The following is a 23,038-nucleotide window of genomic DNA, read 5'->3' as shown; positions in this document are numbered from 1 at the left end:
ATGCGCGACAGAAAGGCACCGCCGCGTGATGACGCTGTTGAGTTGTTCGCGTCAGGCGGGCTCGCGTGCTGGCCTTGACACAGATTGCCTTTTTCAGAGGCATGGATGTCCGGTGTGGATTCGCAGGCATAACAGCACCCCCACTGCCAGACAATGCACTGGAAAGACGAGCTGCTTCCACGCGGCTCGGATGTCAGGCGCGCTCGTTCGCCAGGGCCCTCCAGGTTCGCTTCCAGGGCCATGGGGAGAATGCAGCTCCAGACTCTGTTTTGGGAACACATCCCATTCTTGAGAAAAGATCCTAGCTCCACTGCCTAGTCGCCACAACTTGTCGACCAGCTTCACTCGTCTATTCTGACGATGTTTGGTCTCACCACTTGTTCATGGTTCTGCAACTTGTCAAGAACGGTTCGACAACAGACAACACACGACACAAGCAAGTGCCCTCGGTCACCCGACAGAACACCAGAAAAGTATATTACAACATATACCTAGCTACGTGTCTATCGGAATTTCGTTCCCTCTACATCAAGAGGCAAATGTGGGACACAAGACTCTTAAAATGAGAACTCAATTTCTTACACGCACAACAACGTAACGAAATATAATAGAACATAAAGTTGGCTTCTTGAGCTCATTCTGGACGAGAGCGCTCAGCTAAGGCCGTGATGAGGACGAAATTTTGCCCCGAATCACCAGCGAGAAACCGAAAGGTGGAGAAGGTATTAACTAAATGCACGGCTCAATGCGTCTGCATTAGCGTTTAGCTTCCCTTTCTTGTAGCGAACGTCAAAGTTGTGCTGTTGGAGTATCATGCTCCACCTCAATGACCGGCCACATTTTAGGCGACGATACCAATGCGGTACCAACAGCTGCTCATACTTGTGACGTTGCACAGGGGAACAACGATACGGCTTGCTACGGACTGGCTACTCACAAGTTAGCTAGATATTGTGTTCAATCACCGTCGTGTTTCCGGGACGGTCCGAAAACCCGTCTCCAAACTCGGAAACGATCCTTTTCAGGTCCTGCTTCCGGACTTCACTTAACCTAGGCTCTAGGTTCAACTGCTCCAAGATTACCTCCGATCCCCTTTCGATTACATCACTAGAACTCAAAATTTCTGCTCCCTCTTCCTCTGAAGCATTCAACAGCAGATTTACGACCGCTTGACGTTGAACGTATGGTTTCATCAAGTTAATGCAGTAAATTTTGTTCGGCAGCTTTCCTAATTTCATTTCATAATTGGTATCAGAAAGCTTCATGGGAGCCTTCCACTTGTCCGCGGATTTCCCCGCTTTCTGACAAGTCTCGCATAAGCGTACAAAGTCTTCGATATCCTTCCAGAATTTCGGCCAATAAAACTCAAGGGAAACTCCATCCTTGGTATTTTTTATGCCGCGATGCCCTGCCCATGCGCTTTCATGCGCCAGTTCCAATAGTTGGCGACAATACTTTTGTGGCACCAAGAGCTGCTCATACTTGCGACCTTGCGCATTTGTGTTGCTCCGATACAGGAGCCCTGCTTTCTAAAAAAAAAGAAACATTCTTTTTCTTTTTTCCCAAGTTCACGCTTTCCATTAGCGCTTTAATCGAGAGGTCCTCACGCTGCTCTTGAATGAGCGTTTCTCGATCAACCCTCGACAGCTCACTCCAACTTTACGCTACAGGCGTGAGCGTTGCACCCCTCTCGCTCTGACTCAATGGCGCCATGTCGTCTCCTCCTGCTAAAGAAACCGCGCCAGTCGCTTCGGCGAAGGGGCCCTCGATTGACTGCTCACATGACTCGCACAGAGAATTTCCTCCCTGAGGTTCCGTCGACTCGCCGCCAAGGTCACTTGATGCTTCACCACATTGAACAAGATCAAGCTCCTGCGAAAGCTTCCACGCTTGCGATCGCGTGAGGGCCATGTACGCTAAGTTGGAGAAGAACGATTTACCCTGCTCTTTGAGAAGCTGCTCTGAGTTGTTAGAGGAAAGATAAGGAAAACTATCGGGAAGTGTGACAGACACAGCCGCTTCGGTGCGAAGCTTACCGAACGGGCCTTCAATGACAACCGTAGCGATTGGTAAGCAAGCACTCTGCTCCTCGGCGACTTGCCTAATCAACGCGCATTCTTCTGTAAAGTCATCCGGAGACACCAACAAAGGGTGGACAACGTCCATGGTTGCCACTGAGTCTCGAAGTGCTCGACACGTTTTACCATTCATGCTAATTTCTTGGAGATACGGCTCTAGCAACCGCATGTTCTTTTCCGATTCTCGGATAATTGCAAAAGCAAACTTTAGCTTACAGTTTATCGCGATGTGCCCTTACTTTTTGCTGTTGTAGCAGATTAGCGGCTTCCGTGATTCAAACGCCCGTGTGGTATCAGTGCGTTATTTAGGAACCTCAATCAATTTCTCCGCTTCCGTTTACCCTTCCCCTACAGGGTCCTTCGTAAGAGACAAGTCCTTCTTGAAATTACGGTGCGGAGCGGGTTTCCAATGATCAGGTTTCTTTGAAAAGCCCTCTTTCCTTTCATCCTTTTCAACGCGCACTGCCCTGCTATGCAACTTTCGGCGAGTATAATACTCCTCAGCTGACTCTGCTGCCTTGTTTAGCTGTACTTCACCAAGTTTGTCCTGTAGCCAACGCCTGACATCCTCCTCGATACAGCGGTAGAATTGCTCCAATGCAATGCATTCTACCACTTTATCGCGGTCGTCATAAACACCTTTGCTCCTGAGCCATTAAATTAAATCGGCTTTAGGACGAAACGCGAAGTCAACGTGTGACTCATTCCCCTTTTTAGTATACCGGAACCTTTGTCTGAAAGCCTCGGGTGACAACTTATAACGTCTCAAGAGCACTTCTTAACCTCGTCATGGCTCTCAAATGCTTTCCTCGACAAGCAAGTTAGCGCGTCGGACACTTCGCCGGAAAGAAGAGCTAACACATTCTGCGCCCAAAGAGACCGCTCCAAAGCATTTCGCTCACAGACGTGTTCAAACTTGAAGAGATACTTCGCCATGTCCTCACCTACTACTAACAGTGGCAGTTGGTCGCGAATTCTCTGACCACTGCCCTGAACTGTCGCAGAAGCTACGCTAGGCGCCTGCGAACAGTGTAGCATTGCCAATTCTATTCGTTTCAATTCAAGGCGCTCCTGTCTCTCGGCCTCCTCATGGAGTTCTCGCCTTTCAGCTTCTTTACGTTCCCAAACTTCTCCCCTTTCGGCCTCCTCGCGGCGCGCTTTGATATCCACCCAGGCCTCATCGACTTCCTCAGCCGACACTCGTTCATCCTTCATGATCTCAAGGATCGCTTGCTTTCGTTTCGCACGGCCCAAAGTAATGCCGAGTTCTCCACAAATTTCGATGAGTTCCTTCGCTTTAAGGTTCTCCATTGTTCACACTAGCCTCTGGCTGTTTGTCCCTTCTAACAATTTACTTGCCGTACCCACTATAATTCAACTAGCAAGACGCGCAAGCAACTTTCAATACTCCCGTGTTTACACCACCCGCATTAACATTGGTTTCAAAGCGTTCAGACTTGGCTTGAAACAATCAAAGCTCCCTCTAATGCTTCACACATCCCTTCTCTAAACTACTATAACCTGTGCTAGGGTAGTCTGGTGAACTGAGGGGAAAACATCAGGAACTCACTGTATCGATGTCGCTGACGCCAGCCGATCCCGCAGCTGCCAACCACTGTTACGAAGCGCGCCTCCGATGACGTTACGAAGGGCGCCACGAATCCCACTGCTGCCACCACTGTTACGAAGCGCGCCTCCGACGACGTTACGAAGGGCGCCACAAAAGCTCACCGCTGCAACCACTATTACGAAAGACGGCGACGATAACACGGTTCCGAAGGCGCCACTGCTTCGACTCCACAACCGCTTCGACCGCCACCTTAAACCCCACAAATCAATCAATCGATAACTCCACCCATAGAGAAGCTTCACAGAAAATCCGGCGTTGACGTCGCCGCCGACGGAAGCGCTCCAGTGAAGGTGGGGTTCATGCACCACTTAAGTCTACACCGCCATCAACGTCTAGCAGAAAGCCGGAGAGCACAAGAATACTTCCACTGGCGAAGCCTCTCTTCCTTGAAGACTGGCCGGCGCTTGCGAACGCATGGCCTCCTAAGCAGCCTTCCCCCTCTCTGCTTCCAGTAGAAGCCATTGCTGCTGTTGACGAGGCTCTGACAGCAGACCGTCAAATCATTCCCATGCTGCGATCTATAGCGAGTGTCATCAGAGGTCTTCTGACAATCATTGATACGCCAACCCGTAGCAACGCCTTCAAGTGCTGGACGAGTTTAGCCCGGTCGTTGCAAGCCTCCAGTAAAAGCATAGTTGACAATCACACGTCACTTCGACAAGAGCTCAGAGAATCGTCGATTGTTTAGTGGTACGCAAGAGGTCTTAGATCTCGCATATCTGATTTCCGTGAGTTCGTTCGTCGATACCGATTTTCTATCATGATTCTATGTGAACCGAAAGTTGTCGCACCCAATCAGACTATCCGGCTACGAGTCGTTTTCTGATCAAGTGACATTGAAAGTAGCAAGGTTGTTTTATTTATTCGCCGGGAGCTTACCAACGTCACCCAGTCAGTGCAACCTCATCACGACAGTCAGTATGTGTGGTTGACCGATAAAAATGGAAAGGTGACATTCGCCTTCCTGGGTGTGTATATATCCCCATCAAGTCGATTCGACGCTAACAAACTAGACAGCTTAATAAGGGCACATTCGGATCCGTGGATTATCACCATGGACTTCAATGCACATCATCCAATCTGGGGATGCTCAAGAGTTAATTCAACAGGACGACGTCTAGCATCATCGGTTTCACGCCATGGTCTGGTCCTTCTGAATGACGGAAGTCCTACGTTTTTACGAGGCACCACATATCGCAGGTGCCTTGACTTGTCTTTTGTGTCACAATGATGCGCTACATGGGTAAAGTGGTTTTTGGACATTGAAACATACGGAAGCGGCCACGTCTCCGCTTACCTGAAGATCAAAGGTAGTTCAAACACGTACTCATCTACCACGATACGAAAAATAGTTTGGACTATGTTCAAACCTCAACTTGAGGATGCTTGTGAGGAAGGCCTCTCCCGTGGTCTTCAGTAAGCTATTAAGAAAACGGCACATGTGGCTATGCGCAAAATAATATGCTCTCTGAAGTACTCTGAGTTTCACCTCGAGCCAGAGAAACTTCATGCGATCCGCCGTAGTGCCGAAAGAAGATACCGACGCACCAATTCCACAGACGATCTACGAACAGCCCGTCGCATTCAAAAGAACATACAACGCGCCCCGACAAATTAAGACACCCAACGATGGATGAAATTCCGTGCGTTGCTAGATGCTCACAAACCAATGTCTCAGATATGCAGAACTGTGCGAGGCTTACGTTCTGCTCCAGAGCGGCGCTTTTCTTTCAGAGCCCTTGCACGTTTTCATCGCTGACATGAACGTGGCAGAAGAGTTGTGTGCTATGATTGTGGGCCAGACAACGTACACAAGCCTACATAGAGTGAACGAAAATCTTAACTCACGGGACCCAGTGCATGGATCTACCGTTTACATCACAGGAACTTGATGCGACGCTCGTCTTATGTAATAGGTCGCCGTCGACTTGCTTGGATGACATTTCTTACCGGATTCTGTGCCACCTTGGTGAACGGTCAGGAAAAACGCTCCTTAACATCTTACAACGAATCCTGGCAAGTTGGTGTCGTTGCGCAAGATTGGAAGATTAGCCGCTTGGTACCGCTTCTTAGGCTTGGCAAATCGCCACTGGACATTACTTCTTACGATTGATCGTACTTTCAAATTGTGTTGGAAAAATAATGGAGAGAATGATTTTGGCCAGACTTGAATGGTACCCTAAATACTACGAGATATATTCGAACGCCAAGGCAGGAAGTGATCGTAGCGGGACACTGCTTGGTAAATGTGGGCGGTTACGCCACCTTTCAAGTCCCACACTAAACACTATGACCTCCTACATATTGTAGGCCTCTACTAGATGCTAACTTTCCGCAAGCAGTAAAGATCAGTGGAATTGTCCTCTGAATGGGCCTCAGAGTGGACATACCAGGCCTTAGAAAATTATATCGAACCACTGTCACCAAAATACCAAACATGGACTTGGAAATCTATGAGGTAACGTGCAGAGGTTTCCACGCACGCAATATTTAACAATAAAACTGTGATCTGAATTTCCTTGTTTGTTAGCGATAACATAGTTGTTAGAGTAATATATATCAACCTGAGCCGATTCATTGTGTCACGTTATTGTCCTTTTAAGTTATCGTATTTTTGTTCTTGTATTTCAGGTTCAGTCCAGAGAAGAAAGATCGCATCAACCCTATAGTTTATCAGCCCTTTGGTCTGGGACCACGCATATGCCTTGGCCAGCGTCTGGCACAAGTGGAGCTGGCTTCCGCCACTACACACATCCTCCGCCATTACCGCATCATGCTGGGCACCTCTCAGAAGGTATTCCTTGTTTTGTTGTTCTTATATTGCTTACAATTTTGTTACACTTACACATAAACTTACGCATCTGCGACGGCTCACCTCCTGATGTTTCTTTCTTAATCTACATTCATAATTGCGTAAATAATATAAGGTATCTTACTCGGAAATTCTAAGAACTTTGGAAGGGTAGGTTTCCCGCAACCAAGGAAAATTTCTTCAAGACAAAACGCCACCTATGGCGGACTCACATAAGTTCTGCCGCCACACCAGTTAGCATAATTGCTTTAATGATCAGAAGGTAAGTACTCAATAAATATGTTAGGGCACATATTTCAATCAGAGAGCTGTCGACGGTCAGTTTTCAAGGCATGCTCAATTTAAAGGAATTGTTAGAGTGCATCACACTCTAAAACTTGTCCAAAAAGGGCCCCCGCAGGGGCGCCTGCGCAAGTAGGCGTTTGGTGTGTAGCGACACCACGGACCCGAGCTAACGAGGGAATTTCGGCTCCCTCCCACGCCTAGCCATGCGTGGCTTTGCCGTGTCCGGGGAAAAGGGGATCCTGGGGGTTGAGCCAATGCTGGGTGATTGGACCTTTAAGGCCCCCCGGCAGAGGCAACACACCCCTTTGGCCCCGGCTTCACGTAGACGGCACCCCTGGGCTGACCCACCCAGGGGAAATCGGCAGTCGCCTTTTCCTATCTCTCTCTTCCTACATCTTAGTCTTTTCTCGTCTTTAAATCTGTCCTGTCTTCTTCTCTCTTCCATTTACTTCCGATTTTTCCTGGCGGCAAGGGTTAACCTTGTGTAATTACTCAACCTTGAGTAGTTATATTTGGTTATAGTGGCAATGTACGGCTGGCGTCTGCAGCCTTATGCTATTAAGTGCTTCAGCGTCCCCTGGTTGGACTCCATGGTGGGTGGTCGCCATTGCTGCCGAAAAAAAAGTACACTACTATGGGAACACCTGCATTTCCCCGTCTCCTAGATCGTCCTCAGCCTAAGAGGGGACGCACCGATGACATCTCAATTTTCAGCCAACCCAGACAATGCTTTCCCAAATTCCATGTCGTGCACAGCAAAAACCCAAAAAAACAAGCCAGAGCCATATCACCATTTCTTGTTGCTAAATCTCTGACCGAGCTCTTTGGCCCAGGATACAAGGTTACAAAGATGGCTAGCGGAGACCTTCTCCTTGAGCTGCCTGAAAAACACCACTATGAAAAACTTGGCAGTCTCGTAGCATTTGGTAATATCCCAGTATCTGTTTCACCTCATAGATCGATGAACACCTCACGCGGAGTTGTTTCAGAAGCAGACCTTCTTGAAATGTCTGAACAGGAACTGCTTGAAGGGTGGAAAGAGCAAAATGTCACGGATGTGAAACGAATCGTCATCAGACGCGACAACAAAGAAATACCTACTAAACATTTAATACTCACTTTTGCATCTAGCACACTGCCTTCATCTATAGACACAGGCTACATCAAACTCTCTGTCCGTCCCTACATTCCCAATCCAAGACGGTGTTATAAATGTCAACGATTTGGTCATGGCTCGCAGAACTGCCGGGGTCAGGAAACTTGTGCAAGATGTGGTAGCCATGGCCACCCATCTGATAACTGTGTTACTACGCCTCACTGCGTGAATTGTGATGGGGAACACGCTGCGTATTCGCGTTCGTGTCCTAACTGGAAGAAAGAAAAAGAAATAATCACTATTAAAGTCAAAGAAAACATCACATTCAAAGAAGCAAGACGAAGAGTGTCGCCATTTTACGGCCCAACATATGCTGATGCGGCGCGTCAGGGGGCACCGCCGCACCAGCCCTCGCCACCCCTCCGGCCCGCGCATACCGAGCCGGCGGTTGTGGCACCTGCCCCCAAGGCGGCTGTAGCCCAGGCTACACCGCCTACTCCCAAACAGAGACCGGAGACTCCAGAGTCTTCGGGTCTCAAGGCCTCCCTTCACCAGGCGAGGCCCAAAATCCGAACTAACAGCCCGCACGTGCGGGCATCCAGTGCCTCCAAGGAGGCAATGGATACGTCGGCACCCTTGGTGCCGAAAGAGCGGCGTGGCTCCTTGGAGCGCGCCAAGAAAACAAAAAAGCAAATAACAGGGCCTGGTGATGGCCCTGTTAAGTGAACTCAAACTCCCGTCTAAACAGCCACTCGCTTTTCGTACACACAGCATTATTTTACATTCACCATGAACACTCAAATTATACAATGGAACGTCAGGGGCCTTCTCAGAAACCTTGACGACATCCAAGAACTCTTACACGAACACTCTCCAAAAGTGCTGTGTGTACAAGGAACACACCTTAATTCAAAACACACAAATTTTCTTCGTAAATACGTTATTTTTAGAAAGGACCGTGATGATGCCATGACATCATCCGGAGGTGTTGCCATCATAGTGAATCAAGGAATTGCATGCACACACTTACAACTCCAAACATCCCTTGAGGCAGTGGCTGTTCGAGCGGTTCTTTTTGATAAACTGATCACGATCTGCACTATTTACATTCCTCCTAGCTATCAGCTGCAAAAACGTGATTTATACTCTTTAATTGATGAACTTCCGGAACCTTATGTTCTCATTGGAGACTTTAATGCGCATAGCAGGCTATGGGGTGACTCTCGGTATGACGCGCGAGGTCGACTGATCGAACAGTTCCTTCTCTCGTCGAGCGCGTGTCTCCTAAACCGAAAAGAACCAACCTATTATAATATCGCACATAACACCTACTCCTCCATAGACCTAAGCATAGTATCTCCATCTCTTGTGCCTCTACTTCAGTGGAAAGTCGTCAGTAATCTGTACGGAAGCGACCACTTTCCCGTAGTTTTGAGCACAACTACAGCAACTGAGTGTACACCCCGTGTTCCCAAATGGCTCATAAACAGAGCCGACTGGGAACGGTTTCATACCATCGCTCGTATAGATTGGAGTGACATATGTACTTTAAGCATTGATGTTGCTGTCGACTACTTCACTGCTTTTTTGATTGATGCTGCAACAAAATGCATCCCACAAACAAATGGACACCCAGGAAAACGGCGTGTACCATGGTGGAACTCTGAATGCCAAAACGCGCGCAAACAGCAAAACAGAGCTTGGAGGCTGCTTCGGAACTCACCGACAGCCGAAAATCTTGATACCTTCAAGAAAATAAAGTCTCAAGGCAGGAGAACGCGTCGGCAGGCCAGAAGAGAAAGCTGGCAGAAGTTTTTGTCAGGGATCAATTCATACACACAAGAGGCCAAAGTCTGAAACATGGTCGGTAGGATAGCAGGGAAACGAGTACACACACTTCCACTCGTAAACACTCAAGGTGATACCTTGGAAGATCAGGCAAACTTCCTCGGTGCATACTTCGAACAGGTATCCAGCTCGTCCCACTATACTGACACTTTCGAAAAATACAGAACAAGAATAGAAAAGCAGACACTCGAACACAAATCCACTAGATACGAGGCATATAACCAAGCTTTCAGTCTAGCGGAGCTCCGAACATCCCTAAACTCCTGCAGTACTTCTGCCCCAGGCTCTGACCGTGTGGTGTATGAAATGTTAAAAAACCTACCAGCCGAAACACGAAAAACCTTACTTTGTTTACACAATGCTATCTGGTTTTCTGGCACTATCCCTACCTCCTGGAAAGAGGCTATTATTATTCCCATTTTAAAAGAGGGCAAGGACCCTTCTTTAGCTTCAAGTTATAGGCCTATTGCACTTACAAGCTGCTTGTGCAAAGTATTCGAAAAATTGATAAACTGCCGACTTCTACATATTCTTGAAACAAACAATTTGCTCGACCCATTTCAGTGCGGGTTTCGAGAAAGTAGATCCACCACAGACCACCTCGTTCGTATCGAGGCACAGATAAGAGACGCCTTCGTCCATAAACAATATTTTCTCTCTGTGTTCCTCGATATCGAAAAGGCGTATGATACAACATGGCGTTTCGGAATTCTAAGAGACCTGTCCCACCTTGGTGTGCGCGGAAGAATGTTTCATATAATCGAAAGTTACCTATCAAACCGGACATTCCGTGTCCGTCTAGGCAGTGTGCTCTCCCAAACATTTGTCCAGGAAACAGGCGTGCCACAAGGTGGTGTGCTTAGTTGCACACTTTTTATCATCAAAATGAATTCTTTGCACTTGTCCATTCCCCGCATGATGTTCTATTGTACATATGTCGACGACGTTCAGCTTGGCTTCAAGTCATGCAACTTAGCCGTGTGTGAGCGGCAGGTTCAGATGGGTTTAAATAAGGTTTCCAAATGGGCAGACGAAAACGGATTTCGACTTAACCCACATAAAAGCACGTGTGTCTTGTTCTCTCGAAAGAGAGGCATGCACTCGGAACCTGACATTCGGCTGAACGGGCAACGTCTGTCCGTCAAAGCCGAGCATAAATTCTTAGGCTTAATCTTGGACAACAAGTTGACCTTCGTACCGCACATCAAGTATTTAAAAACAAAATGTTTAAAAGCCATGAATGTTATAAAAGTGTTGTCACGTAGTACGTGGGGTAGTGATAGGCAATGCCTCATGAACCTCTATAGAAGCCTTATTCGTACCCGCTTAGATTATGGGGCCGTTGTCTATCAATCTGCCACTCAAAGTGCCTTGAAGATGCTTGACCCCGTGCACCATTTGGGCATCCGCCTTTCTACGGGTGCTTTTCGCACCAGCCCCGTAGAAAGCCTTTATGTTGAGTCAAATGAGTGGTCGCTTCATCTGCAGAGAACTTACATGTCCTTTGTTTATTTCCTTAAGGTGAAAGCAGACAAGAAGCACCCCTCACACTCTACAATTAATGATTTGTCGAGCTCAACTCTGTTTCAAAACAGGCCTTCGATGAGGCAGCCCTTCTCAATTCGCCTGAAGTGTCTAGCAGAAGAAACTGAAGTGTCACTTGAACACAGTTTAATGGCTCCTGTAGCATACCCGCCACCGTGGCAGTGGCAGAATATAGACTGCGATGTGTCTTTCCTAGAGGTTACAAAACATGCACCTATTGCCCATATCCGAACATACTTTCTGGAACTTCAACACAAATACACATGTCCTGAGTTCTTCAAAGATGCCTCCAAGACTAACTCCTCTGTGTCCTACGCTGCTGTCGGCCCATCCTTTTCGGATGCTGGCCCTCTACATCCACGCACAAGTATCTTCACAGCGGAAACTTACGCGATACTGGTGGCAGCTAAACACATCAAACAATTACAAATACAAAAAGCAGTAATTTATACAGACTCCCTCAGTGTGGTAACGGCTCTGCACAGTCTTAAAAAACAAAAAACCCAGTCCTTGTCTCACTTTACTCCATTTTGTGCACACTTTACACGCACAAACAACATGTTGTAGTGTGCTGGGTGCCAGGGCACCGTGAGATCCAAGGCAACGTGAGGGCGGATCAGCTCGCTGCATCCGTCCATGAGAACACCGCCATTACATCCATATCAATCCCGGCCCTTGATCTTAAGCCGTCTCTCAAACTAAACCTCAGGGACTACTGGCAGAGCAAGTGGGATACACACACACAAAACAAACTACACGTTATCAAGCCACACCTTGGCCATTGGCCACCAGTATCAAAATCACGTCTAACAGAGGTAACACTAACAAGACTCAGGATAGGGCACACATACACGACACACACACATCTTTTATCCGGTGGTGATCCACCAGTGTGTGATAAATGTGGTGAGGCTTTAACAGTTCTTCATGTTTTAATCCAATGTAAACAGTTAGACACTCTAAGAAGACAACACTTCCCATTACCCTACCGACAACATATACCTTTACACCCTGCAATGTTTGTCGGTAGGGAACCACTTTTCACCCATAAATCATTGTTAGCTTTTTTAAGAGATGTTAACTTTTACCATGTATTATACCCAGGCATTGCGTAGCGTGACCTCTCAAGAGAGGTCGCTGCTGCTGTGATTACATTTAAAAGCACTTACCTCGCAGCCCTTGGACACAAGGGCACTGATGAGGCAAGTGTGCTAGTGCCAAATATTTTACATGTTTTTATTTTCAAAACCTTTGTCACCCTTTTTAATATGCATATCACGCCACTGTCATGTCTTTAATTCTTATGTTCTTACCCGCCTTATCGCGAGGAATTTTATGGCCCTTATACAGCCGCTTATCACAATCATTGTCCATGTTTTTAGTAAGATGAACTGACGCTCTTTGGCCATGAAATGGCCCTTGCGCCATAAAACATCAATCATCATCAATCATCATCATGTCCAAAAAGGTACTGTTGTTGCAGTTGGTACTGTAACAAAATGCAACTCTCTGCAGTAAGATCATAGTATAAGCACGAAGTTAATGAGTATGAATGGGCGAAGGTCCCGGGGTCAGTCGGGTAACCATGAATCCCCCGTACTTTACCCACTTGAACATGTGTACCGCATATACAATGTACGTTTATTGGTCGTATACAAAATTAAGGGGCGGACTACGTTTCCCCTTCATTAAGGCTGCCATATGATCAGTGAAATGAAGGGACAAGAGTTCTTGGATAAAATGGAGTTTGAAATTCGCAAAAAAAGACGAGCTCTGTACACACCCTCCTCGTCGTTGGTTGTGTATAGTCAGCGAGAGCACGTACACACTGGTTTTAATCGATGGACGAAATAGAATATATTGTTTGCAACGCATCTACCCTTCACCGTCTTCAGCCACAGCACCAAGTACACAGGGTGCCTTACAGATCTGTAGCACGTGGCGTGCTGATCGGCAGAATGATGAATGACACAGAGGCTTATTTTTGTTTGTTTGTACACTGTGGGACACACCCACGCTGGCGGTGTGATCAAGAAACCTAGCAGTTGACTTTTTGTGATGACTATATACAATGATTGTCATCCTATCGCTAAAATGCACAAAGCAAAACAGAAAGAAATTGAAGATGATGATGATGATGATTCCATAGCCATGGCTCGTACACACTCAGGGGGATTGGCCAAGAATCGATGACCTAATTCAGTGAGGCTTTTCTACTTTATATTCAATATTGATACCCCCCTCCCCCCAGAAAAAAACAGAAAAAAAGAAAAGACACCCTATAGGTAGAATGAAAGGAGTGCAATAATTGTTTGTCACTCGTTCAGATTAGACAATGCATTACTGTGGGTGCTTCATCGTCATCGTCGTCACTTAAAATGGGTACCTTGCGTGAGCTGTGTCGTGATGCGAAAAAAACAATGTGTGGTCTGGAGCGCGCTTGTTGTTCGTCGTTATAAGCGTCATCCTCACCAAAGAATAGCGGAAGACATGCTTGATCCCTAGGAGCTTCGCCCCTAAAAAATTATATTGCCTGTGTGTGAATGGTGAGACACCTTGACATGGACCCCATGATGAGTGTTTCCCTTAAAATACGTTCGACGTGCGTGTGTTTTACAAACTCGATACACGTGTCCCGTTTATTTCGATGTAGGGGGGTAATAGAAGTGTAATTCACTTAGACGAGCTTAATGCTTCAATTTGCCGCTAACAGCAAAATTGGACCCCCCCCCCCCCCCGCAGTTCTGCTCAGAATGTTCAAATTGCTTTAAAATGCCGACAACTTAACTGAAATAGTTTTATTGGTGATCACGCTGTCCGGTTTATGCGCGCTCATTCGCACGCAAACGCTGGAAACCCCAAGTCAGCCTGCAAACTCAGTGTCTCAAGAAACGAGGTTCTACTGCGTCGGGCTGAGTTGGGCTGGCTTTCAAGTTGCTGCTCGATCGAGCTGACTCGAGCTCATTCTCGCGATCTTCCTGCTCCGCGGAGGCGATGAGATCTCAGCTATACCGAAGTTTCAACCAGCGTGGTTCACTTGGTTTCACTCACCAGAATTAAAATGAGGCGTGTTTTTTTGTTTATGAAGTATGCCCCGCCGCGGTGGTCTAGTGACCAAGATACTCGGCTCCTGACCCGCAGGTCGCGAGTTCGATACCCGGCTGCGGGCGGCTGCATTTACGATGAAGGCGGAAATGTTGTACGGCCGTTTGCTCAGATTTGGGTGCACGTTAAAGAACCCCAGGTGGTAGAAAATTCCAGAGCTCTGTACTAAACCGTCTCGTATAATCATATGGTGGTTTTGGGACGTAAAACCCCACATATCAATCAATCTTTATGAGGTAATTAGATGTTATTTGTTCCCCGACATGTATCAAGGTGCAATATTAAGACAGGCAGGGAACGATAATACGCCGCAAATGCAGAAAAATAGAATATTTGTGACAATTCAATAAGTATGAACGAAACTTTTAAACATATTTAGGCTAACAGTAAGTTCGTGGTTTCCTGTGCACCGTATTTAATATTTATTACTCTTCAGACATTAAATCTGAAACTCTATCCTAGAGCTGCTAAAAGCTTTGGTACCAACGAAAATGTTTTATCACTTTGCTTGATAATGACTTTCCTTGCTCAAGTGAGTGGTAACGCACGCATGGCACCACTATGCTTTTGAAGACGTTAATCTTTCTTGGGATACTTCGACGCAAAAATGTTTGTTTGTCTGTCTGTCTGTACATTTGTCTGTTCGTCTGCCGCAACGATACCCCAAACTGCTCTAAACGATACCCCAAACGGCCAATCCCGTCATCTGAGCCCACCAATATTGCTCAAGTTTCGCGTTAATACTTGTGCAATTGTCAATTAAAAAAGCTATTATTGCGCATATATGATGCACCATAACTACACATCAATATTTTGTATGTGTGTCTTTATACTAGATAAGGCACATGCAAGTAATACTAAGGACCGTAGTGTTTATCACACTGCGCTGATAATGAAACGCGATACCCAAAAAGGCAAGTGTTTCCAACGCTTTGCTAAGACGACACGGTGGTGGCACCTGCCCGTAGCTTTGCGTCATACACCTCATCGCATCTTAGACAGGCGCGCAAGCCTTCCTTCGTTTTCGAAAATAACTGCAAGATATCTCTCGTTTCTAACGTGCCACGATGCGCTCGTTCGCCTTCGCTGCACGAATCGAGACGATTCAACGCAGTGCCTCCAGAATACATTTCACCAATTTTCGCGCGCAGAACATCAAAAACGTTTTGTTTTTTTTTTTCTCTCCAGATGCAAGGTTATCGTCTTTTGACGACATTTGCAGTGAAGCATGCAGATATAGGGTCGATTTTTTCGACTGGACGAAGTATGCGTGTACGTTGTTTGCCGGGTATGGAAGTTCCCCTAGACGAAAAATTGGTAATTGTAGAGATTCTACAAGAAACATTAGCTCAATGTGTTGTTCTAACTATCAGTGACAATAGTGCCATGAAAACTACGGGTTGCCGTACTGCTTCTTTGCGATGTAAGGAAACGCAGCACGTGCCTAGAAGTGCGTATGTTCTGAACTGCTTCTAAAAACAAAAAAAAAATAACCTGTGAGGTCCTATCAGCCACATTAATAAACGTGAAGCAGTTCTTTGAATAGCCTGTGTAACGCAGTGCGTCCGTGTCTGCGTGCCAATGCCCCGCACCACGCTCACCCCACCGCAGGTGTTGGGGCCTGTGTGAAGTAGTTCACGTCTTTCTTGGCAGCGCGCGGTGAAGTCACTTTCTCTCTCTCACCTGCCGCGCGCTCGCCCCGTGTCCCTCTCTCTCGCTTTACCGTCTCCACCACTCGTAACGTTCGAGCGCACATCGAATGAAGTCTCTTTCGGCTCGTTTATCTGGACGCCGGAAAGCGAAGCTCCTTCGCCCACTGAAACATCCGCCAAAGTGATTTGGCCTAAGCCGTGGCATGGCGGCAGGTGCCCTCGCCACAAGCACTCTTTGACTATTGAAGGCCCAGCAGCCGAGCAGAGCAGCCTCCCAGATCTCTCGGATAGGAGTGAAGGGAAAGTGATTGGTGGACCACCGGGTGAGATGACCACCGTGTGGAACCCATTCGCAAGCGGGTATCATAACGTGGAAATTCCGTATTGAAAGGTTCAAGTTTTGCTGGACACAATACTGTGTTTTGTGTATAGACGTAAAAGCCAGCGTTGGTTCGACTTATTCAGGCCCGTCGCCGGGGGCGGAAATCGGAGCCTGTTCGATTCGTGCATCGATGTGATGTTGCGGAAGGAGTGGAACGGATTAGGTCCTGGCCTGCCAGGTGATGGAAGATTAAAATGTTGTAGGTGATAAGTGCGTGGGCTCAGGAATCGGTAGCCTCGTTACCAACAAGCCCCGCGTGAGTTGGGGTCCAGATGACGAAACGTGTTCGGGCGCTCCAGATAACACCCCTTCGGGATTCGAGGTGCGCGACTGGGGACGCGACCTTTTGTAAGATTTCGGGTACACTCCGTGAATCTGTAATTATGATCTTAGATGCAGGGTTCATTGCGGCAAGAGCTATGGCGCCTTCTTCCGCGTGAGTAATATGTCCAAGGCTCGAAAAGTGAGCCCTTAAGCAGGAACGTTTTGATGGACTACGGCTGCTGAGTACCCCCCCCCCCCCCCCCTCATGGTTGAGGGCCAGACGCGTCCGTGCAGAAGATTTCAAAACAGGACCCATAGCGTCGTTGCAAGACTGTGACCCACACCGTTCGCCTGCCTTCGGGAATGCGAGCAAGCTCCGGCATGCGCTGCACAGCGCAAAATTATGAGAATCACGGTGTAACAAAACTAGCAGTTCCGTGTACGAATACAATCAGTGAGCGAAGCCCTTTAGAAATGGGACGCAAACGGTTACGCGCCTGATTTCGCTGCTGGCTTTCATGAAGGGTGTAAGATGTGGTAACGTTTTTACAACTAGTACAGTTGTGTAGCTTCCCTCGTGAGGTGGCACACGCGGGAACGCGGAGGTGACACACATGCCACAGCCAGCTGAGACGCGGACAGAGTAGCCGTTTGCGATTCTTAGCGCGTTTCTTCGTGGTCCCTCTCTCCGTACTCCATTCGTGTTGTGTGAATGCGTGAGGAATTGTGCAAGATGAAGCTGCAGCGTCGCGAGTTATTACGTAGGCAGTCGCGTTCATTTCGAAGACTTTGTTCTAGAAGTGCCGTGGTAAGTAGCGGTCGTGTGGCGTGGAGCTTCGACGGAAGCGATGGCTGGGCCTAAGGAGCTTGGCTATTGAAAATAATTTTGTTTACGGTGAGACCAAACCACCAGAGACGTAGCACGGCCCCCGAGATTGCATGCGCGAATTTTGCAGCATGAGCGCTGAATAATAAAAAAAAGTGCCTCCATGTTCCTCGTTATTAGACATCCTAGGAGTAGAGGAGGATATAAAGAGGCTTAGGATAGCCTTGCTGAAGTAGTCAGTCCTCACAACTTGAACATGCGCAACTTTGAAGTCGCAATTGTGTGGGCGCCACCATAAATCTTTCTAAAAACATCTCGAACAACTCTGCGATAACAAAAACATAACATTGCATTGTTGTATTGAAATATAGTGACGTTGATCTGTCGCGCCAAAACATTTCTGCCATCACTGCCATCGCAGTGTTCCGTTGTCATGCTAAAAACCGCACTGAATTTTCAAGTGGGTAGCGCTGTCATGAGTAGAAACGCCCCAGGTTTATCAAACACGTGCGCATGGCCCATATATTAACAAGTGCTGGTATGATCGTAAGCTATTAAAAACTTAAATAAAATTATTCTGAGTTATTTTTAATAATTCTTTTTTATTTATCAAATACTGCGGACACGTAGTTCAAGCAGGGAGGACTAATAAAATGGTACAACAGTGAACATGTTGGCAAAAAAAAGAATAAACGTAACAAAAACACTAATACAAAAATAGAGCCATTACGTTTCGCGAAACGCTATACAAAGAAATTATAATAATCAGCATTTTCGTGTTGATTCAAATACACAATTATATTCAGTTATTGTCCGAGGGCAAAAAGAATTCTTAAATGTGTTCGTTCTCGCGAAGTGGGGTGTTAATGCATCTTGTCTACGGTGACGAGTGGTTCTGACATTGATGCAACCCTGACACAAGATAAATAGAAATATACGCCAGTTTCCCTGTGTCGCATGCTACTTTTCCTTCCTGTTTTTAGCTATTTCAGGCGATACGAATATCTTTGGTGGTCTCGGGAAATCCATATAATTGAGGTTTCCCTGTATGTGCATTTAAACGTAGGAGCGTGAGGCAGCACTGCCAGTGGCCAATACGTCCAGTGTGGAACACTTTTCGTCTTGAGTGTTATTTATTTTTGCTTGCTCTGCCTCTTCACGCGTAGCACGTGATTTTATTGCGTGTCGGAGCTGACCAATACTCTCTTGCATACTACCTGACGGCATCAAGTAAGCTACAACGAGAACCACGCTATGAATGAAGGAATAAGTGTATTATAAGGGGTCGTTTTTAATATATTTTTATTTCATAAGATAACTTTGATTAGCATCATTATACGTTAGTTCTAATAATACCGCATCTAACAGAAAACCAAGCCCTCTAGTTTACACCTATTTTCTAAGGAGAGGTAGTGAGGCTTACTGTCGGGAAGTAGTTCAGAGAAAGTCGAGCATTACAATACTTGAAGTGTGGTGTTACTTGAGGTACTTGCCATGATTGCGCAATTATGTCCTTCATTGAGTGGTATATTTATATAAGTATTTAAAGAAGTGCTCGAAGATCTTTCAGTAAAATAAACGTAAAAAGATCTGGGCCAGCGGTTGTTCTAGATGGCATGACACAGTTGCGTAATACCAGTAGCAGCATAAGCGTTTAATACCCGTTTCATATGCTCATTGTTTCGCAATGAGGACCACTCTGTATCAGTATTCTCGATCGTGATCAACAATGGTCGCTGCCGCACGGTCTAGACTAGTATGTGTTGCACTTTCGCACTTGGTGCAGACATTAGTCAAATTGCGATCCTGCCGCTAATCATAATCCCTTTCGGGCCTGAAAGCGACTGAATATGACAGTGTAGAAACATCTTATTTTGATTGAGCCTAATAAAATCGGGCCCTGTGTAAGTAGGACTTGTGAGAATTATTTAGAAACCAAATAATGGTAAATACATCAGTGAATTTAGTAACTGCATTTTGATGTCTTTTTTTTTCTTTTTCAGGAAGACCTCGAGTTCGAAACGTACTCTTACTTGGCCGTGCCTAAAGAAGCAGTCAAAATTCGACTACACAGGCTGAGCACCAAGAAATGAATATTTATTCATCACTTCTTTTGCTGCGAGATGTCTGCAAGGATCTTATGAGATGTAACTCCTTGCTCCGAGCATAAATATTTACGAGTATTCAAACAATTGGTTTTGCTTTACGTGCGCTGCCTTGATGTAAATTAGAACGAGAAACCTGCCAACATTGTCGGTAGTGTGTCATTCCTGCTTCGTGGTGTTCAAATTACCACATGAAGAATAAGAAATTATGACAGCTTCAATGGAATTGTACAATTGGCTGCAGTTGTTTCTCCGCAAAGTTTACAAGGTGTGTAATTGTAAAGCCAGTAGTTTGCACACTATTACGGTGCTCTTTGAAGCAGTTCCGCCTTCATAGAACATTTGCTTCGCAATGACACGTCTACGTTATATATTACATTTCTCAAGCCTTGTTTTATTCCTTCTTGTTTAAGCTTTCTCCCTGTCCTGCTTAATGCAATCGCGCTCTTCTATTTCTCTTCTCCACTGCAGTTCCGTTCTGTGATGAATGTACAGTGTGGTGCTGGAGGCCTGTTGAGGTGTCTCATAACACTGTTTTAGTCTTTTGCACCACGACAACCATGCATTATCAGAGGAATAAAGTAAAATTGGAGTGCAACAGGTTTTGACAGTCTCTCTCAGTCGGCCTCCACTCGCACTGTTTGTTTACCAGCAACGCAATACAAAGCACATCCACTGGTTGTGATCAAACGGCACCATTATCCATCAGTTCCACCTAGGCGCATTGGAGCCAGTGTACGGGTAAACATAGAAGGAAGCTGCGCTTGCAGCATTTGAAAGTGTTAGACCCAAGTTGCCCTCTCGGAAGTCAGAACAGCGTGAGCGGTCATGCTACGTTCTACTCGAGACGATTAAGAGACAGTACAACCTCGACAGGAGAGCTGGCTACCGAAGGGAACTTGTATAAAAATGCAGCAGGACACTTGATTTTTGCAGTTTCTTCCACTAGCAAGGTTGTCGTTGCGTATACTAGAAAAGTAGGCAGAGGTAAACATAAAGGTAGGAAAGTAGACGTGCCATTTAAATATATTGCCAAACTTGTAGCCAAATAGATCAAAGGAGGTATAATATATATCTATGGGTCTTACTATTACTCACTGTTATGATTTTCAATATGCGGCACAAAAATGATAGAACAATTTTTTTCTCTATAGCTTAGCGTTCCAGTCGCAGGTAAGGTGCAGAAAAAAGGATTTATATATTTACTTCTGTCCTCCTCGGTAAAACAGTGGCTATGGTGCTCGGCTGCTGAACCAATGGTGACAGGTTCGATGCCAGCCACGGCGGTCGCATTTCCGTGGAGCCGGAAAGGGTAGAGGCACGCACACTGCACGATGCCAGCGCTTTTTAAAGAACACCACATGGTCCAAATTGTCGATGACCTCTAGTGCGGCGTCTGTCATAATCATATCGTGCTTTGGGAGGGAGAACCCCATATAATATTCATTATTATTTTCTGACAAGTTACTTACTTCATTGCTCACTGTAATGCAAAGAGCATTATAGACAAGAGATGGCGAAACGCAATCAAAATCGGAGTGAGCGCAAACAATCAGCAACTTGAGAAAGAATATTATTTGAGCAGTGGTGGTTCTTCCCACCCAGAGCTCCATGTTTGGGGTGCTTTTCCTGAAATCGGGCGTTCAGCCGAGTTACGTTTTTGCCAGAAATCAGGCGATTACCGGAGTTTACTTCCCGTAAATTCCCAATTCTTCAAAATTGGGAGTTTGCCATTATTTTCAAAACCAGAAAATCTTGGATCACTTCACGTCTGGATACCAAAATAGCAAAACATTGGAGGCACATTTATTTTTCCTAGTGCGTTTGAATTGAAAAAAAAATACGCACGAGCAAAATACCTAAACACAGAACATGTTTATTACTGCGTAGAACAGCCTTACCTTAAAGTGCATTGTAAAACACGCAAGCATACTTTGCAAGATTTTAGACAGTGATCGAAGCGTGCTCCTTTCTATTGACGACTCTCCAGTTTTGAAACTGCCATCTCAAGGTTAGTGCTGCAAACAGGAAGCGCAAGAAGAAGCAGCACGCAAAGATAAAACGCTGGCCACTCGACATTGTCAAGTCTGCAAAATGACAGGGGTTCAACAAGGTTACGCATTTTATAACACTGTGATAGTTCACGAAGTAACTTAGACGCTGCCTCAATTCATCGGTTTCAAGAAGGACTAATTAAAAATAGTGCATAAAATATACGGTGGTATATTCGATGTAGCAAGTCCGAACGGCGAAACATTTGATGCACTGTTAGATACAGAAAGGAAGTGTTGAATTCCAAGGCTAGCTGGGTGGTATAGCAATTAGAAGTAATATTACTCTTACTTTTAATATTACATTATATATCAGCTTATAAATATTCATAATAAGCAAAGGGTTGGGATCTAAGAATGTTTGAACGTGCAATAGGTACAGTGTCAGGTGTTTCTTGCGACGAAAATATCTTCGTATTTTCTGACATTCAATTTTGTAAACATTATGTTGCCCCAGGTTGCGTAGCAACTACGTTGGGTATAAAGAGCCTACATGGCCGATCGTTGCTCACTATTGGCTCAGTGCGCCTCTAAATATAGTTGTGCAGAGGAAAGCTCTTGCCACAAGCGGAGGAATTTTGCATGCCGGTAGGCGCACCCTGTGTTGCACGGCACAGCTGAATGTGCACCAGCCTACGGCTGGTGTGAGGAAACACGGTGGCATTGACTAATGCGACAGAAAACGTTGAAAATAGTTTGTGCTCGTAAGGCTTTCTTGTTCTTTCAGCTACAAACAGTGAGAATAGTTACTGCTAGAAATGATAAAACAGAACTTCAATGCGGCTAAAAGGTAGCCATGGCGCCAACCTGAAATTGTCGTAGACAAACGGAGTCTTCAATGCCAATTTGACGCAATTTAGCCACTAACGGTCACCCTGACTTCTCAGTATCTGTGCTAGTTGTGAATAATCCCAAGCCGGGAAAAAGAGTTATAGTAATCCGAGGTCGGGTAGAAGTGGTTCGTGGCGCAATATAGGCCGCTGCTTCTGCACCCGCTGCCTCCGAGACGACGTGAATAACCTTGTGCGCTCTTAATTTGCCCCACGTCTCTACAACAACCCTAACAGTATGGGTCACGCACGTACGCGCAGCGTCGACTGAGCATCTCTCTTTAGGAAGGCATGTGAAGAGTCATAACAGCTGTATTGTGAATTGTGCGGCACGGAGATAACACTGCTTTTAGATCCGAAGCAGCTCTTCGACTAGCCTGCCTAGCGCTGTCCATCCATGTCTCCGTGCCAACAAGCCGCGCCGTGCTCCCCTCACCGAAGGTGTCAGGGTGGTGCTAAGTAGGTCACACCTTCCCTCGCAGTACGTGGTGGCGTCACTGTCTCTCTCGCCTGCCATGCGCTCACCGCG

At 46.2% G+C, this 23,038-nt stretch overlaps 1 protein-coding gene across 1 annotated transcript in view; it reads left to right on the top strand.

Annotated features, from left to right (window-relative positions):
• The window catches only part of LOC119180014 (cytochrome P450 6A1), a 58,933-nt gene extending 39,162 nt beyond the window's left edge, over positions 1-19,771 (top strand). The window contains exons 11-12 of the mRNA XM_075870098.1: positions 6,340-6,502; positions 19,527-19,771. Coding sequence (XP_075726213.1) covers positions 6,340-6,502; positions 19,527-19,616 — 253 coding nt within the window. The 3' untranslated portion in view covers positions 19,617-19,771. The remainder of the gene's footprint in view (positions 1-6,339; positions 6,503-19,526) is intronic.
• The last annotated feature ends 3,267 nt before the right edge of the window (positions 19,772-23,038 follow it).

This window comes from Rhipicephalus microplus, chromosome 7, assembly GCF_043290135.1.
Source record: "Rhipicephalus microplus isolate Deutch F79 chromosome 7, USDA_Rmic, whole genome shotgun sequence".
NCBI classification, from domain to species: Eukaryota; Metazoa; Arthropoda; class Arachnida; order Ixodida; family Ixodidae; genus Rhipicephalus; species Rhipicephalus microplus.
This window is presented reverse-complemented; position numbering and strand designations above follow the sequence as displayed.